Here is a 19,822-nt window from a genome sequence, read left to right on the forward strand (position 1 = left end):
TCATGCTCCATTATGTGTTATAAGTATAAGTTGTTGCAGCAATTTTTGGGTTGATACCATTTGTCACACAGATTTGCTGCTAAGTTTAACCATTTTTTACCACTTGAGAATTAATAAAAATGATCAATAATCCCTCCAAAATACTACATTAAGACACCAAGACCTTGAGGAACAAATCATTTAAAAAGCCATGATGCGATTTGGTATCAAAATTGAAAATGGAATGAAAAGAATTGCATTTTTTGGTGATTGGATGGCGAGCACTTCTGTTGTGTAAACTGCTCAGAAACCCCCTTATTGTCAATCTAGCTAGGAAAACAATCCATCCTCTGAATGCTCTAGGTCTCTAGTTTGTGGCTGTAAAGTTTCATGAGGCTGTGATTATCCTAGAGGTCACCACAGGTCATTTTATACAGCGAGGTCAAGTTTCAAAATATGGTCTCACTATAATGAAATGGCTACTATGGGGACTAACATCATCACACATGAATACAGTTGGGCTCATTGGATCCACAAGAGTCTCAGCTTTACAGTGATACCCAATTTATGTAATTTTAAGACTGTTTAGGGACCACAGTATGCAGAAATATTCAGATACACCATTTTAGAATAGGAGAAAATAACACATTTATAATGAATGCTGAAAACTGCATTTGTTTTGCCACAAACTGCATGTGATTATCATAAAGTGAGCATGTCTGTAAAGGGGAGACTTGTGGGTACCCATAGAACCCATTTTCATTCACATATCTTGAGGTCAGAGGTCAAGGGACCCCTTTGAAAATGGCCATGATAGTTTATCCCAACAAACAATCTGAAGGAATTGTAGGAATGTAGTGTCTTCATTCCAGAGTGAGTGTTTTCTGTAACTTCATAAAACCCCAAGCCAGAGTGACGCTCAGAAGGATTTAGCTGGTCAGCTGTTATCTGATCTTTATATTGCCATGGATTTGAGTTAATGGAGGAATCTCTCATCCCTGTCACTTCTTTCTTTCTCTTTATCTTTCACCCACTCTCCATTAAGTTTTTTCCTCTTGTCACTCCTTTTCCATGCTCCTTACTCCTCTTTATCTCCCATCCTCTCTCTTCTCTCCAAATATGGACAAATAACGTTGTGGCTAAGACCTGCCCTTCCCTAGAAAAAGGCCTATAAACAGGGCTTTGTTGTAGTTGCTAATGTTTAAATGGTTAGATTTTAAAAGAGGCCTAAAGGAGGAGAAGGTACAGGATAGTTGAATAAGTGTGCTCCACTTATAATGAAAGTTGTTAAAACAACTGGATTCCAAACAGATGATGCATCTGTATTCCAGTCAACGGTGGACAACATGCTTCACAGAAAAGATGAAATGATGATAATTAATTGATGAAATGACAGGTAATTCATCATTCACATGCCGTTGCAATACACACATCTCGTATCTACAGACAACACAGTGTTGCCTTACACCACCCACACAGGGAGTGAAGGTATTAACCTGTTCAAACCAGTGAAGGTGTGAGCCCCAGTAAATAGATAAAATTACAGATGCAACACAGCTCACAACTTAAACTGAATTCCTCCCTTTCTTCTTCTCATAGGCGAGCACTGCGAGGTGAACGCATCATCGGGCCGCTGTGAACCCGGCGTGTGCAAGAACAACGGCAAGTGTGTCAACCGACTGGCGGGTGGATTCATGTGCGAGTGTATGCCGGGGGAGTTCGAGAAGCCCTACTGCGAGATGACCACACGCAGCTTCCCCGGACAGTCCTTCATCACCTTCAGAGGCCTGCGGCAAAGGTTCCACTTCACCGTCTCCTTCACGTGAGTACTTTCCTTCCTTCCTTCCTTCCTTCCTTCCTTTGTTCCTTCTTTCCCTGTTTTTTTATTATTTACCAATGAACGCAAAGTCCCATCCATTCCAATGTGTGGATGAAATTCAGTTCAAGATAAAGCTTGCTAAACCTCGTCCACATGAGTCCTAAAACCCCAAAATGAGTTAGCATTTTAGCACTTCCGCTTCCCTTGTCTCGAAGTCAATGTTTTTTTTTTAATGAGTTTATGGTTTGAGGTCTGTGTCTTCAAAAGGGCAGCTAAATGAGACTGATAAACATCATCACGGCAAACACAAGTCCGCCTTTGGCTTACTGGTGGCGACGTGAAGTCATGCGACCGCGGTGTGCATGTTTGTTTATAGCCTAACGTTAGCTTTTTACTTCTGGCGATTGCATTTATGCTTCAAAATTTATAAAAGTGATGTTCGTTTGTGAAGATGATCATAAACGCTTGTTTGCCACAGAGCATATCTTCTGCAATACTCCCAAACCCAATGGAAAAATCTCATTCCCTTTTTGTCGAGGAAACCAGAGCGATGCTAACTTCCGGATTGGCCTGCAAAAAAAACGTCATCCCTATAGCACTCAATACAGTTCTTGCACGGCACATATTTACCTTAACAGTGGCAGATTTACCACTGAGAATTATTAGTCATTTTCTAAACAATTAGGTAGACATTGGCTAGTTAAATAAACACAATAACTGTTAACCGTCTCCGGCTAACTTTTAAATGACTCCAGCCTGTTTTAAAATGAGAATCTTGTAAAAGGGCTCTTGAATATTCATTTCATGGCTACATGCACGACATTATGCTAAAAGACTGTGGCTAAAGCGGAATCGGAATAGTCGTGATGTATTATTTATACAAAATATCTGTTATCTGCCACTAAAGAGTACTGTTCCTGTTCAAAACGTCTGTGACACATGTAGCAGTGTTTGTAGTAAACTGTAATTGGGGAGTGCGAGGAGCCACACAAATAAAAAAGTGTGTCAACCGAGGCGTGACGAGACATGTACACACTTTTCCATTGTGTCCCAGTTCCCTCCTCACACACAAATGAACACACACGTAAAAATAAAGAAGACACACTCCATCTGAATGTGTATTATTGTGAGGTGTGCTTGTAGGAAAATAACCCGTGTTCAGCTCACAACACAGTAAATATTATGCAGAGAAGAACTTTTTATCGCATGTTTCGTTACCAGTAATCGGTAAGATGACTTTGATAATGCGAGTTCGTCGACACGGTGACGGTGAGAAAGGTTTGCAGTGCGGTGAAAACAGGAAAGGCCGTGTGATGAGTTTCCCTTATCAGTGTTTGGCTACCGCCTTCCTGACTTCCTGTCCCGTCGGCCTCGCTGGCATCTGCCGGCTGACTCCTCTGCCCTCACCTTACGCTCACACACAAACAGCTATGTGAACTTTGTACCCTCATCATCACGAGTAAAGGTATTTACCAGGTCTTTCTCCGTCTCTCACACACGTGGATACAGTCTAAGGCAGGGGAACTGTTTCCTCTCTGCGGCCCGCCGGCTTTTACACATCCTGCCTTTCCTTTCCAAGTGACTTTTTTCCTCAAGAGCTCCTCGGCCCCTTTCATCATAAAGCTATCTGCGAGGCCTTCAACCGCTCAGTCCCGGTCTGTTTGCGTTGGATAGGTGCTTAGAAATGTGACAGGAAACATGAGATAGAGCAGAGAAAAACAGTTGGAGTCCACTCAACTCTGGCAAATCTGAATACCCAGCGTTTTATTTTGTACATTTAGATTGGATACATTATTAATTTATAGCTTCTACATACTGTATCTCCATTTTTGGGTTGAAAAATAATCTAAAATCCCGTCCGTCTCTACAGGTTTGCGACCAGAGAGAGGAACTCTCTGCTTCTCTACAACGGCAGATTCAATGAAAAACACGACTTCATCGCTCTGGAGATCATCAACGAGCAGATTCAGCTCACCTTCTCTGGAGGTTAGCCTCCCGTAATGTTTCTCTGTGTGTGTGTGTGTGTGTGTGCGTGTGTGTGTGTGGTAACCACTCAAAGTGATTGTGGTTAATATCAGCTCCACTGTAAGTAGATTAACTCAGGTGTAAGTGCACTTTATCTAAAGTGACTTTCACAAAGAGCCGACTACATAACTCTTATCAACACACGCTTTCCTTTGTCAAGGGTGTGTATTTTTGTGTATGTGTGTGCATGCATGTATTCAGAATGTGAACATGTTCATGTGTGTGTGTGTCTCTGTGTGTGTGTAGGTGAGAGAGATGGGTGTGTTTCACTGTTTTGAAAGCAGCTGCTTCCTCCGAGTGGGAGCTGCCAGCCTGATTAATGATGGCTTAGACACTTAGTGGCCAAAAAACACCTACTCAGTACACACAAGCACACACGCACACACACATACACACTCTGAGAGGCTAAAGCCCACGATCAGCAGATCACTCAAAACTTTTTCCACAAACAATGCAAGTTTTTAAAAGCATGCATGCGCACACAAATCTGCAAATACACATGCATAATCACACACATACAGTTTGTGTGCAATCAAACCAGAGGTGGAAGAAGTACTCACATATTTTGTATTATTAATCTAAATCTGCAAAGTTACTTAAGTTACCAGATAAGTAACCAGTGGTGGAAAAAATTAAATATTAGCTTCTGTATTGTAGTGAAGTAGAAGTATAAAGTACCTCAAAATCGTACTTAAGTACACTACTTGAGTAAATGTACTTAGATACTTTCCACCGCTGAATCACTCACATACACTCAATCATTACTCAAACTGGAAGCTGTTGGATTGCAGATCAAACGCCTGCTCTTTGGGCTGGTGACTGTTGTTTTCAGAGTCGGCCTACTTTCCCATGGTACCATACAGGGAGGAATCCAGTTCAATATGATTACGTTGGGTGAAGCCCGTTTAGGATCCGAGCCAAGTCCTTGTGCCCTGCTCAAAATCTGACTCATCACATTAAACACTCCAAATTATGACTCACGGTTAATGAGAAAGGGTGGGAAGAAAGCCGTTGATTTGCTTGCAGTATTTTTCAATCTTTATGTTGGACACATGGGCGAAGTAGGACGTACAATCACCTGCACATACTTAGCCCTCTTTCCAGCCATCACTTATTAACCCTCCCTCTCACACACATTAGTTGTCAGTGTTGCCGTGCTGTTTACTGATTTCCAGAGCGGTGGATTCCTGCCCAGGCTGCTCCTGCCCTTGACAAACAGAGTAAACCCCTCAGTAAATCTGGTGCCTTTGTGCCGTACAATCTTCTCACTGAGAGCCATTGATACAAACTAACACTGGCTTTCCCACTTGATTTATGATCATGGTGTGTGTGTGTTAAGTAAGGCCATAGAGTTTGAATTTAAAGGTAACTTGTAGAATATGTTGAGCTGTGCTTAACCATTTAAATTGCATTATATTCATAATTAATTTTGCTGTTTCCCCTCTCTCTCCTCTCCATTTTCCTCTTTCTTAACTTTTGAATTTTCTCCCTATTCCCTCACTCAATTCCTCCTCTCTACCCGACATCCCTCCTTCCCTCGTCACTGTCACTGTTTTCCTCCCGTCTTCCCTCGTCGTCCAGGTGAGACAAAGACCACAGTGTCTCCCTACATCCCAGGCGGGGTCAGTGACGGCCAGTGGCACTCTGTCCAGCTCCATTACTACAACAAGGTAAGGAACTTAATCACCTAACTAACCGCTGCTCCTCCTCCTCCTCCTCCTCCTCCTCTTCCTCCTCTTCCTCTTCCTCCTCTTGTAAAAAATTCCTTTTCAGCACTTAAAACGTGAGATGGGGGGTAACCGAGAGTTTGTAATATAGAAAAATCAAGTTGAATATTGCATTTTTTCCTTTAAAAATGCGATCATAATTAGCCAGCGTTGAGAGTTGTATCGCGGGAGTATGAAATATGGCTTTCTTTGAGGCTTCTAAGGCAGTTGACCTTGACTGCTGATTCGGGAGATTATTTTAAGAGTTGCAGGTTTGACTTATGGCGTTAAGTCTGAGACAGGCTCAACCCTCCGCTTTACCCTTCGACATTGAATTATAGTACGGCTCTTCTGAAAGAAGCGCAGGCTTAGGCCTCAAGGGTCAAACGTTCATCAACTGACAGCTTACCGGCAAGTATGTATGTCTTTCTGAGTCAAGGGGAACTATGGATGGTTTCATAATGGTACCATCTCAATTGAATCTTAATCACCGCCAAAAGGATTTTTTTTTTTTAGACATCCTAGTTTGTTTCATTCACAGTGTCGAAAGTCATCTTTCAAGACGTTCCCACGACGGTCCTCTTGCTTCTTTACGAAGTCCAATCTCAAGACAAGAGACAGCGATCGTTTCACAACCTAGCTCATGTATCCACTTCAGTTGTAATATTATATTAGACGGGCTTACATCGCAGTCAATTGCTGGTGTTTATTTACGACAAGACTTCCAGAGCCTGCGGGCGTTGTTATTATAGTATTCAACCAGACAGGAAATAAGATAACACTGGCTTCTGAACATGGAGATCCTACAGTTTGTGTCTGGTTATTAAAGCTGCAGTTGGTAACTTTGAGCAAATATGATAAAAAGTTATTATTCACCACAGTATAACTGACTCAAACTGTCAAACTAGGCAGCACTGATTAAATTCTGTTACTGTAATGCCTATTTCTCTCCTCAAATGTTTTCAGAAACATCTTGTAGTGTACTGTTTAGCTGTAAAATGAGAACGTTTGCTCTGGTCACTGGGCGGTGCTTGGTTTTGTCTCGACCAAGGCCTATAGAAAGGAGGCTGGGTCACGTGCACATTAAAATGGGCAGTAGAATCTGGTCTGCACTCCCCGAAATTGAGCCAATCGCAACGCACGACCGCAGCTTCAGTTACACTGCGCATGTGTTATACCCCTTACCCCAAGACCCATGTCCGCCCGTGACTTAGCCTTCTTTCCATACGCCTTGGTCTCTTCTGTTTTCAACATGACCTCTGGGTCACAAACTTTATTTTACAGCTAAACAGTACACTCAGCTATGTTTCTGAAAACATTTGTGGTGAGAAATAGGCATTACAGTAACAGAATATTGATTCATATTTGATCAGCGCTGCCTAGTTTGACCGTTTGATTGGAGTTCATGAGCTTCGCGAGCAGCGATCGACAGCTGCTTTAGAGGCTGCTCGGCCCTGCAAATGTCATTAGGAGCACTAGCAGGACACAGAGGAACAGGATTATCTGTCTCTTGCACTACTGTCAGAATATAGTAATCATTTTATAAAAATAACTTTATCATATTTGCTCAAAGTTACCGTTTGCAGCCTTAACTGTATAATTCCTCTGGACTTAAAAAGTCAGCTGCATTTGTCATTTTCTCTCAGATGAACTTGTCAGTGGTGTACTATAATAGAAATGGCAATGTGTTATGTATGAAAGCTGAGCGAGTTAAAGTATTGCATCGCTAATATGACGATTATCTTCATTCTCACTTCCCTCAAGATCAATTTGACCCGTTTAAATTTGAAGCAGCGATTAATTTCCCATCTTCCCTTAGCGAATCAATTCACGCCTTTGTGGACATGTGACACATCATGCGCTGACCTTATTTCATAACCTTTCAAAGCTAATATATGCTAACTGCCGTGCATGTGCTATGCTATGTTCTGACAAAAGACATCGATCCCTCTTTTCATTCACTTCTCCCCCCCCCCCTCCATCTCTTTCTGGCTCTTCCTTCATGTATCCGACGCTGAAAGCCGCAGCCTCGCCGGTCTGACCCGAGACTTCTTCCAGCGTCGTATTTCAGCAGCACCTGTGTTTTGCAGCCTGCTTCTTGGCCTTGACGCTAGCTTACTGTACAATGCACACCTTCTCACATTTCACAGGTTGTTCGCCTCTTTCTTGTGACCAGCTATAGAGCCCATAGCGTACTCGGTAACCTTGACAGGGCCGTTTTTCATCAAAGGTGATGAATCTGGCTGCCGTACCGTACCGTGTCAGCCGCGGGGTCACATGTGTATCTATTGTTTGAGGTGTATTTAGGCTGTACGTCTGCCTGTTCAGCAGCGCTGCCTTTATGATGCTAGAGACAATAGCTTAAAGCTTGTAGTGCTTTGTTAACGTTGCTGCGAGGCTCATAACTACCACAGGTATTATTTGCAGAGCACAGTCCGTTGGCACTGAAGACGTCTTTTGTTTTGTTTGTCTATTGGGTTGTCGAGTATTTGGAGGGATGTCTCCATGGAAACGAAGGATTAATTTCCACGTCCGAACAGATTTCCTGCTCTGTGCAGTTTACTTTCCTGAGTTCTTTAGCTTCACTGATCCTACAGGCTTTGCTTCTTTGACATGCAGGTACAAGTAGTACGCACACATGTATGACATCAGTGTTATGAGAGTGTATCCTTGTGTTATTACTTAGCATGTAAAGCAAGGGGATGTGTGCGTTCCACCAATGTCAGTCTTAATACAGACCAGTGATTTGCAAAGCCGGTGACACATTCCCTTAAATTAGCCCGAGGGCGACCGTAGCGCTGACACAGGGTCAGCTTTTTCTTCACGCGTTGAATGATCAGAAGTCGGATTGACTGATGGTAATTTAATCCCACATCAGTCGCCGGGAGGTTTAGTGGAAATGTATATGGCAGAAAGCAGTAATGTTCTCACAATAGATCAGATGTGTTGACATGTGAACGTAATGGATGTGAATGAAGTCAAAGACATTTTTTGTGTCGGTAAAATTGCTCGCATAGCTCAGACGGAGACTATAAGGAAGATCAGAGCCCTTTTCTGAAATGGTGATGTAATCCAGATACATGTCGTGCAAACACACACATAAATAATGTTGCATCTGTGTCCATATGGTATCTTTCTGGGAGCTTTTCAGGGGCTTTAGCTATCATAAAATGGAGTCAAGATGGTGATTGATATATTGTTAAGAGATCAGTAGCCAGTTCCACCAGTTCAAAAGTAGCCTAGTTATAATAAAATACAAATTCTTACGTATATATCATATACTTAACATAATATTTACACTACGGCTGAAATCTTTGATTACGGTATAGCTCATTTCATATCTCAATAACAATATATATCACAATATAGCATGTTTTTCTGATAATTCAGTACATAAATATCACCTAGTATTTTCTAGTATTAAGAAAATTAGTGCAAAATGAACAGTTTTGAATGAAATTATAGAGAAAAAAAGAGATAAATACAGGCCTAACCTATATCGCGATAGAAACGATATAGAAAAATATGTAAGATAGACATTTTTACATCGTTTTGAAGATACGTATCGTCATATTACCCAGCCCTAATTCACACCCAACAGAGCTTTTGCCAACTTCTAATTTAGGCTAAGTGTTTACTAATTGGAGATTCATGCATCTGTAAATTAAAATGAGTTGCGCCACACAAACTAGTTCTTACATAAAGATTTGTTGTTACGCTCAGTAAATATTTGCCAGGTGTAACTAAGGTTAACTAAAATACGGCCAGTTTAGCCTGAGTAAACGAGGTGATATGGAATACGGTCGACACATCTGACCTGACACTTTACATAAACTAGTAAGATTTTAAACTGCATTTCACAAAAAAACACAAAATTACAAAACATTATGCCCATAACATTAGCCTTAATTACCAAATAGTGTCCGTTAGGTTAGCGTAATTTGAAATTTACCAACTCTGAAATTGATATTTCTCCATGTTTGCTTATCAAAATTAAACAAAGTAATAATATATTTTATTAGCCCCTAAAAAAACTGTTGTTTTTGTCAGTTACGTTCCAACTTGTGATGCTTGTGACTTTCTATGTACGGTAGTTTTTGATTGAGCAGCGCTACAGATGATTACAAGCCAACCAATTTAGACAATTTAGGTAGTTTTTACTACGTAAGACAATTTTTTGTACCCTGAATCACTAGTTTCAAACTCACCAGTAGTTACTAAGACTATACCCTACATTCACGAATAGCTGGTGCAACCCAATCCAGGGTTGTTCGTCCCACTTGAGCCCCCAGTTGTTTTTCAACGGTCCCAACGGCACACTCACACAATACTCACACGCACAGACGGTGATTTATTGGGTCAGATGATGAGGCGGTTAAACTTGTGCGTGTTTGTATGGGTGCCCCCTTTTAAATCCGCTGCTGCTGCTCTCTTTAGAAGAACCAGGGTGCCTCTGCTAAAAAACAGAGGTCAAAGGTCAGGGGGAGGGTTGGCATGACAACAGACGTGGACTTGCCATTGTCGTAGGGATCTAGGTCGGTTGGAAAGCTGTCTGTGCGTGTGTTTTGCATCTGCGGGGGGCAGACCAATAGAGAGCTACTCTGAGTGTGTGTGTGTGTGTTGTTGAACGTGTGCATATGTCCGTACTGCTATTAAGAGATTTACACAATAGAAGTGGAAGGAGAAAGACATTTTTGAAATTCCACGGTGGCGTAGTCTCAAGGACAGTCGACTGTGTCAGCAAGGCAGACCTAAACAGGAAACACACAAAACACAGATAAAGTGCGCGTAGATGGGTATTCCTGGAGCAGCAGGAGGTTTTGTCTTGGGTTTTGATGTGTGCGAACTACAGGAAACAATGTCTCTTGTTGGGGGAAATGATGTTATTTAGCTGGACACTGAGGCAGGATGTCAGTTCTATCATGTCTACATCTGCCAAGCCACCTGCATGGATTACATCAGGAAGAAATAGATGCCGAATAGACAAGCAGTGCTTGATTTATTTTATTTCGTGTTAATTTTTACCGTAATTACAACCATAATCTCACCATGATAGTTCCATTTCAAAAAAATATTATTTTATAATAGAGGTTTTGCATGGACAGAAACATTATAAATGAACATTGACCTTTAAATTAATACAAATAAATGAATGAATGAATGAATAAATGAATGAATAAATAAATAAAGGGAAAATGAAATAGAAAAGTAGATAAATATGGGAATTAATATAAAGGCAAATAAATATAGAAGCAAATTAAAACAGAACCAGACATTTTTGTCACATTTGATCAATTCATTAATGCCTATATTTATTTTTAATATTATTTTTGGAACATTTAGGTATATTAATTTATCTTTCGCTATTTTTGATTTTGGCAGGTTGTGTCCTCCATATGTGAAAGCTCTGGAAAAAGCTAAAGAGAAGTTGAGTTACACTTGTAACTGTAACTGTAAACCAGACTTAAACACAGTTATTATATAGTGGCTGTTGCCACACGTCAACCTCTTTCAATTTGTGGTGATTTGACGAACTCCGTGAGTACTAATTCATAATGCAAACCCTTTTAATTTGGTGTTTGGTGACAGAAAATTTTACTTTGTGACCGCGTCCCGTATGATCCGTTTCCAACAAGCCTGAAGTTCCAGGAAGAATTTGCTAAGTTATTATTGGTTAGTATGATTTCACATGGGAAGCATGAAAGCAAGAAGGAACTCGCAGGAATATCAATCATCATACTTGCGTATCATGTTTCGCTTGCTATCTTTAAACGAGAATAAAGTATGAAAATATGCTTGTGAGTGAATCACCAATTAACTGTGAACCACAGCTATGAATAAACTATAATTAAGCTCCATGTGATCCGTCCATGTGCTGCCAGATTCAGCGAAGCGTAGCATGACTGCAGACATGACATGCCTGTGTGTGTTTGCAGTTTACAATGCTGCACACGGGCGTGATGTTGGATAGGTTAATAGTGTTACACTGGCTAATATGGGCTATGATATTTACAGCGAGGGTGTGTAGACGGCATTCCCAGACAGGCTTAGCTGGCTCTTATCACCAGCGAGCACCGAAAGTTCACTCTTTCTGCTTCTGCCGGTCCTCCCTGGCTCTCACTCCGGTGCTGTTTACATGGCAGGACTTTAATCATCAGAACATTAGTGCAAATTACATCACGGCATAGCTTGAAGTACTTTTTGAATATGCTGTGTGTGTATTTCTGCGTTCCAACGCTGCTGGGCTGTAACTCAACCACACACGGGCGTATGTATGTGAGGAAGCTGTTGGGTTAACTCAGACATGGACGGGTCTTGCTGCAACTTTATCAATACTTTTGCACCCGTGAAAAGATTTACAACACTTTTAGTCTGCAAGGGTGATTTTAAAGATAGAGGGATATCATATATTAAAGGTACAGTGTGTAGGATTTGGCGGCATTTAGTGATGTGGTTGCAGATTGCAACCAACCGACTGCCCTTCCGCTCACTCCTCCCTTTCCAAGACTGCGGTAACGTGAGCCACCGAGTACAAAACCGTGGTAACATTGTTCGCCTCGCTCAGAGGTCGTCCTTAGGGTCAGCTGTGGTAACAAACACACAGGGAATTATCACCCAATTCTACAGTTCTCCTCAGCTCTACAGAGTGTTTTAGCATCTTTCAGCTCATTGTTTTGGTTTTACATCCCACAACTTTACTGTTTTAGATCACTGATGTCATCAGTATCATTTTTAGAAAAAAAAAAGCTCTGATAAATCCACTGTAGCAGACAGATAAAATTAGCGACTAGCTGCCGAACATAGTGGAGCATTTAGCAGCTACAGTAAAGAGCCAGATATTGTCTTCAGGAGTGGGTGGAGATCAAAAATGGAGCTAAAAGGAGAGCGAATATTGGACTCAACATCCATCAGCTGGACATAAACACAACTCCGAATGAATGCTAATGTTGTTCCGTGTCAATATTTTGTGTTTATAGCTTGTTTCCACTTCCCCCAAGTGTCCAAAAAAAAAGATTTTCTTTTACCTAGATTACTTTTACAATAGGGCATTCTTTTTGAAAATGATCACATTAACTGCGTCTAATACATCGATACATCATGGGTGGAACAGTGGTTGGTAAAAGGAGATGATATTTGCCATTTGTCGTTGATTGAGCTGCAGGTAACAGGTAACGACCTGCCTAAGTGTACCAGTGAGATGGAGTCAAAACCAAAACTATCCAAGACATTGTCACTCATCTAGATAGATATCAATTCAGCTTTTCTCACTGGTCGCCATCAGGGGAATTGCTCCGAACAGTTATCTCAATCTGTGCTATAAAGTGAAAAGCTGCTGCCCTCTTCTCTGTATTCTTCCTCTGCCTCTTCTTTGTTGATGTTTCAGGGCTTATTGGGTTTCCAGGACAAGCTGATATGCAGTCAAACACACACACACACACACTGTGGATAACTGCTCTTGAAATAAATACACTGCCTGTAAGTGGCTTTGGAGTTGCCATCCACGTCCTTGTGTTGCAGTTTTATTGCCAATAGTCGAGGCCACATGAGGCTTCCCTGGGTGGCCGTAAAGACTAAAAGAGGGACAGACGCATGCCTTATTAGGTTTGTGACTCTGTCATGGCGACACACACACACACACACTTCATCAGCTGTGCATAGGGATGTGTGTGTTATGATGCGTCATTGTATGTTTCTGCAGACACGGGTGCATGTTTGTGTATTTTCTCTGCTAAGTGCTTTCTAGAAGTTATTTTTTGAGGTGAAGCTCCAGACTCCACATTCCCCGGCAGGGAGTGTTTTTAGAGGAAGGGGGCCGTGTCATTCTTTGTTCTTCTTGACGCAGGTTTCCCCAGACCTCAAACAGTTAAGTTTATCATCACACATAAACATTTAAAATACCAGGAACTATTCTTTTACTCACTATAATGCAGTATCTGTGTATATGTAAACGTAGTGTTTTGTATCAGTGTGATGTAACTACCTTTTATTGACATGTGGAAGCTGTTTTTGGGGCTTTCACATGCTTGTTCCCTGTGTTTTTCCTGCTGTAAATTTCACCTGAGACATCTTTGTCCGACGGCGGCAGCGCATGAGTTGTGGCCCTATTGTGTGAGGTGGTGGGAGATGTGGTGTTTGAAGTGGGCAGGAAGGAATTATGTTTTACTCTGGATGTCGTTACTGTTGGCAAATTGTTGTGGTAGCAAATCCAACCACAGACACTTGTATGCCTCTTGACTGTAAAAAAACCCTCCAAACATCCATATACATGACAGCATAAATATAGTAGTGACGTGGCTTGGTTGTGGTCTGCAGGTCTAACGAGGTGTCTCTCTCTCACGGTGTCTCTCTATCAGGACGGGGGGAGTCTGGTGGACTCCAGTGGGGCTCTGCGGTTCCCGCTCTTTACCGCCTGGCTGGAGCTCAATCAGAAGGAGGTAACCTCTGACCTCTAGCCTAGTCCCCACTGGTGCTCTTTTCTCCCCCCTCCCCACGGGGTCTCATGTAGTCCTTGCTCTGCTTCTAGTACAGTCTATACTGGATTAACTCTACTGTACATTCTTACCTCAGACATCCTCAGATATACAGAGGTAACATGGCCCTGTAACACCAGGGTGTTGGCTCTTAATTTAGTCTGGTCAGGACTATAGATGAGTAGATGTTGGTGTGGTTTTCTGGTTTAGTTTGGCTGTATATGGTGCGTGGACTTGGTAGTTGGCAGTTCCAATATGACTTTTTCCGTCTCCTGTTTTTTGACTTCTTGGTGAAACTAAAACAGGAAAAACATTCGTCAAAACATCGCTCTATAGCACTACTAGTGGTCAAAAACTCCACTTTGTGCCTTTAATAAATGCACAAAACAATATTTTTCTGCTTCAGCCTGGTGTTGCATGTTCAGGTTACTCTCACACCGAAGTTCTTTTAAATGAAAGGTCAGGTCTTGTAGGGTCTCCCTGCCTTTCTCTGTTTCTCCATCTGCTGGAGAAGCTCCTCATAGCTAAAAATAGACCAGCGGTGCATTCGGAGAAATGACACAGTAACAGCCCTCTTGCTCACCTGTCAGTTCTCATTGACTTCCTCCTTTTGAGGTTTGTGCAGGTGAGCCAAACATGTCTGAGCCTTGACAGGAAGACAGACAGGTAGGTAGACACCCAACGAGCGGTGATTGTGGTTTGCTTGGCAGCAGCACGGCGTTCTGAAGCATCGATTCTGTCAGGGAGGATTAGCGACGTTCAGAAGTCGTCTGAGATTCTCTTGTAAACAGCGCAGACAACAAGTGCCTCACACGCTTCCGTTTAGTCTGTCATGTAAAGTTTAAGCAAGGGATTTCATTTTATATTAATCCTTAATCTTCTCGTGTTACACTAAGATCCCTAATGTGCCTTAGCGTTTAGTAATAATTGGATAATTAACTGAATAATAGTGAGATATCGTGTTGAATAGAGCAAATGGTTACACCCAGTTTCAGGCTTCTGCACTTTTGGCTGTTGCAGTCACTTTCTCCTACAATGTATTTGGGTGTGTTTGTGTGTGCGTGGGTGTGCAACGGCACATGTGGCAGGGTTTCAAACTTTCGAATAAAGTAAATATAAACAGTTATATTATATATATATATTAGTATATCATTATTCATTTCGCATCAAGCAATGAAGGCACTAATTAAAGCAATTTAAGGCATGAAATGTGCCTTCACCACAAATTGTGTCCGTAATGTGTGTGTAGTGAATCATCACATAATTCGGGCTTCATGATTGAATTACAGATCAGTTATATATTTCATATCTTAAATTGTGACCATTTAAGATATGAAAAATGCAACAAAATATGATTGTTGTGAGGCCTGACAATGGTCAAAGTGGAAGATAATGGACATTGATATGTAAAATTGATTGCAGTTATTTGTGTGATCCCGGTTCTCTGAGTAGCAGGAGTGAGATGTCTTACTATGGGATACGCCCCGTTGTATATTTACTTGAGCACTTATATTTTGTAATGCCAGCCCTGTGCTGAGACCCTCGGACAGTGTTCTTTTTGCCATTCATTTATGTTTTCTAGCTTCAGAAACCAAGCTGTACGGTAGGTCTATAGCTCAAGGCTAACTGGCTAAACTGTCCTCAAATTGCCGGGTGCTAGTAGCCTGGGTTGCTGGTCCAGTTAAGCGCACATCATGGATGGTTTTTGACCAGTTTCCACGTTGGTTCAGCTACGCCTAGCAAGCGAGCAGCACCTGGTGCCCAGTTTAAGGACAGTTTAGCTAGTTAGCCTTGAGATACGCGTTATAATGAATCCCACTAGGATTGGCCAGGTGTCCATGCTCGCGTGAGGCACCAATAACCCGATTCGTTCCAATTTTGGCTGTCCCCATCTTGGTTTTTGGCCGTCGCCGTCTTGTTTTTTTTGCAACCAGAAGTGACACGAGAGGTCGGAGCTATGTACAACTGAACGCTAGACCATAAACTCATGTTTACGATGTTTACTGAGGTAATAAATCAAGTGAGAAGTAGGCTCATTTTCTCATAGACTTCTATACAATCAGACTTCTTTTTTGCAACCAGAGGAGTCGCCCCCTGCTGGCTGTTAGAAAGAATGCAGGTTTAAGACACTACAGCATTGATTTTATAATTCAATTCATAATTGCGTGGCTGTAGCTCTACTTCTGAAGCAAGAAGAGTTGATTGAAGCTATATATATAAAGACGTTGGGTCTCGGCGCAGATGTGTTACGACTCGATCGTAAAACGCCCACACCGGTTGAATCTTTATATGCTGACATTCATGTACAGGTTTTGTCAGGATGAGCGAGTTACCAGTCAGTAGGAACAAGCAGATGTGTACAATATTGTGTCATTGAGGAATGAAGATAAATCTGATAAATCTGTCACTACAGACCGCCTTCACACATGACCGCATAACCCCCTTCATCTCTCTCTCTCTATTTCTCTTCACCTTGTCTCAATTTGACACTCCTTGCTTGTTCTCTTGTGATGAGAGGGAGTGTGTGTGCGTGTGGCACTGAAAAGAGTGCATTTCCCACACCTCACCTAGCATGACCTAAACCTCTTATCAAGAGACAGACAGTGGAATCTGCCAGGAAGAGAAAAGGAGAGATAAAAATGCTGAGGAAGTGTAGAAATGAAGCTGAGAGACAGAAGACGTCCATATAGTTTATAACCACTCTATACTCTTGGCTCGCACTAATGCATCTTCCTCCTCCTCCTCTTCGTCTTGCGTCTCTCTGTCTCCTCAGCTTATCTCTTTCCACTAAAGTAAATCTCTTATCTCTTATATGATCCCTATCAAGTTCGGTTTTATTGTGCCAATACTTTTACTGCTAAACATTAGCATCACTCCTAGTAATCCTTAATTGCTTTATGTCGTGCTCTCTGCAGGGCTGTTTAGATAACGGTTAGATGGTCATCGTGCAGCAGCTGCAGAGGTCAGATTCAGATACATGTTGTATATTTTGAATTTGTAGCATTTCTATTTCCTCCGCACGGCTCTCAACATGGCAACACCTAATAGTGCTAACAGAGCTAAAAGTGGAGAACCTTCACAAACGTGCAACAAAACAGATTTCTCCTGAAGTCATCAAGACTAAACATATCCAAGATACCTGATCTAAAAAGACGGAAGAGAAAAAAAAGCAAGATTAGTCATGCAAAAGGGACAAAACCTGCCTGTAAAATATGGTTGGAAAACATTCAATCAGAAGGTAATCCCATTGATGTCAGCGTACAGGCTGGTGGCCACGTTTGTCGAGATGTAAAAGGAATTCTCTCAAGGCGCTCCGAACAGGATACAGTTACCTCAGTTTCTGTGTCATCTGCACATTTTGTTTTGCTGCTTGAAAGCTACAAGCCAACATTGGCCGCTGCCCATCTGTTACACTGATAGATAGACGATGAAGACCGGTAACATATAGGCTTGAACGTCGTAGCCTAGTAGTTTAAAGCCTCTGGGAACTCTGTGTGTGTGTGTGTTTGAATAATTCACACTTCTAGGTTTACATAGCCAGAGGGCAGGTGAGGTAATGTGGACATGACAGAGTCTGTTGCAGCCGGAGGGAAGGTGGGACACACTAGCCTGTGCATGACGGGGCCAAACATCAACTTCACACACTAGTAGAGATACTGATGTTGGTTCAATGCCCGTCTTTATTTTGGCTCCGGTTTATGGATGATAAAAACATGTTTGGTCTGGAGAAACACAGCATGCACACACACACCATAAAGCATCAGGAGATTGCAAATATCCATCAAGAGTATATCTCATCAGAGCGTTGGAGAAACAATGGCATTTCCTCAGGCGAGCCCAAATAAAATAAAAGACCGCCCGCTCTTTTTCCTTTATTATCAGAATGAACCGCGTGGCCGTCTGTTGCTACTTCCTGCCTCACACACACACACAAACAATCTTCCCTCTTGCTCACTCAACACACACGCTTAAACACATTTTACAGACATCCTGCGTAGTCCCCAAACACACAAGTTTTCCCTCTATCCCACCCTCTACGCACACACACATATTTCCTGGTCATTAGCTGCACGTTTTGACAGCGTTACAGGTGTTTTTCTGACTAAGCTGTCGAACTGTGTTTTGTATGTAACTCAATCTGTGCAGCAAGGCTCTTTATCCCGGCCGCGGGGCTGGTTGAGTTATCGTGTCGGCTTTGACAGACAGCCCGATGGCGATAGAGGTGTTAGTGTGTGTTGGTGGGAGGGGAGAGAGTGTGTGTTGTCCCGTAGAGCGAAAAGTGTGTGTTTTGATTCCATGTGGCAGTATTTGGCGCTTTTTTTAGTTGGTGTGAGTGCGCCCCTCGGTCCACTCGCGTCCTCTGCCCTCCTCGTCTTTGTGGCTAGCTGTGGGGATCAAGTGCGTTACCATGGCGGCGGCAAGCCTATCGCCCCTGGAGACGACACCTTTAGAGAGAGGGAATCTTCAACAAGCCCAGTGTCGGGCGGAGGGTAAATGGGAGACTCTCATGGGGCCTCTCAAAGTGAGGGCCAAGTGCACTTTTAAGAGCAGGAGGTCAGAACGAAGCCTGAAACTATATACAGTCGTACCTGCCCCGGTTACACAGCTATAGGACACGGCAAGAGTCTTTTATAAGGGAATTTATGGAGTTTTAAAGCGAAGATCATGGTTAAAGATTTAGTTTTAAATAAGCTGAGCATATAGAAAAGCATTTGTGTGGAATTATAATTTACAGAATCCAATATTATTCTATTTTTCTTTGCCTACTACATTGGCATAATATCACCTACTGTTTCTGTGTTCATCTAACCAGAGCTTTCTGAATCGACTTATAGTTCGGGGGGCTCACAGGAAATTGAATGATGTAAAATCTGTGTAGTGGCCCTTTAAGAGAGGCTTAGTCAATGTTAGGTGGTTTTGTCTGACATTGTTTACATTATCACGCTTCAGAAAGTTTGGATTTGATATTGTTTAAAGCAAAATTGCATCCAAAAGTGTGACTGACAGCATGCATTGGTGTGGTTCATTCATGCAGTAAAAGTTATGCAGCGTGGGAAGTTTATATGAGCCCTGGAGCAGTTATGTACTAACAGCTGCGTTAATGCTCCTTTATCCCCTACAGATACCATAAATACATGCAGCACTTACACAGTGTGTTCATACATGTCAGTCTATGAGTTAGCAGCACATGGAACAGCTGCACCCCCACACCCACACCCCCCGAGACGTTTGGGTTGCGGGTCCATTATGTACGATATCTCTTTCTCTCTCCGGTGCTTCCTGTCTTTATCTCATCCCTTCCTCGCTCAACTGGACTCCAAAGAGATGATAAGATTGTAATCAGCATAACTGGAGATTCCTCTATTAGAGGAGTCACTGACTCTTTAGGTTTTCTCTATCGAGCAAATTACCTTTTGTTGCCCTTGAAAACCTTTTATACAGTTATCGCACTTTCCCTTCTCGTTTTCTTTTCACCCACCGGTTTGAAAAGTAATTTGAGTAATTGTTTGACCCACATTTGTCAGATTTTTAAGAATATCTGAAGTTTTCATGCACACACATGAGATTAATATCCATCTTATCATCTCACTCTTGTATTTCCCAAAATGTTGCACTGTTCCTTTAAATTTCTATGTCATTATAGTGTTAGCTGTCTTCTTGAAAGTAGTTTATGGGAGGAATGATGCATCTCTTCTTCACTTTTGCAACTTCATTTCATCAAATCGAGCCACAAGCGAGATTTAATAACAAAATATAGACAGGAAAGATTTGTGAAAATTAGGAAATGAAGCCAAAATAACGAGTTTCTCTACCTTTATTTT

General features: G+C 41.9%; 1 protein-coding gene across 10 annotated transcripts in view; it reads left to right on the top strand.

Moving 5' to 3' along the window:
- celsr1a (cadherin EGF LAG seven-pass G-type receptor 1a) overlaps positions 1–19,822 on the top strand; it is a 99,549-nt gene that overhangs the window by 44,610 nt on the left and 35,117 nt on the right. For 8 of the 10 annotated variants that reach the window (XM_074626063.1, XM_074626061.1, XM_074626066.1 and 5 more), the window contains exons 4-7: positions 1,579–1,801; positions 3,669–3,784; positions 5,405–5,493; positions 13,884–13,964. In XM_074626063.1, the coding sequence (XP_074482164.1) occupies positions 1,579–1,801; positions 3,669–3,784; positions 5,405–5,493; positions 13,884–13,964 (509 nt within the window). The remainder of the gene's footprint in view (positions 1–1,578; positions 1,802–3,668; positions 3,785–5,404; positions 5,494–13,883; positions 13,965–19,822) is intronic. The other 2 variants (XM_074626070.1, XM_074626071.1) reach the window with 1 other exon arrangement.

Source organism: Sebastes fasciatus, chromosome 23 (genome assembly GCF_043250625.1).
Source record: "Sebastes fasciatus isolate fSebFas1 chromosome 23, fSebFas1.pri, whole genome shotgun sequence".
NCBI lineage: Eukaryota > Metazoa > Chordata > Actinopteri > Perciformes > Sebastidae > Sebastes > Sebastes fasciatus.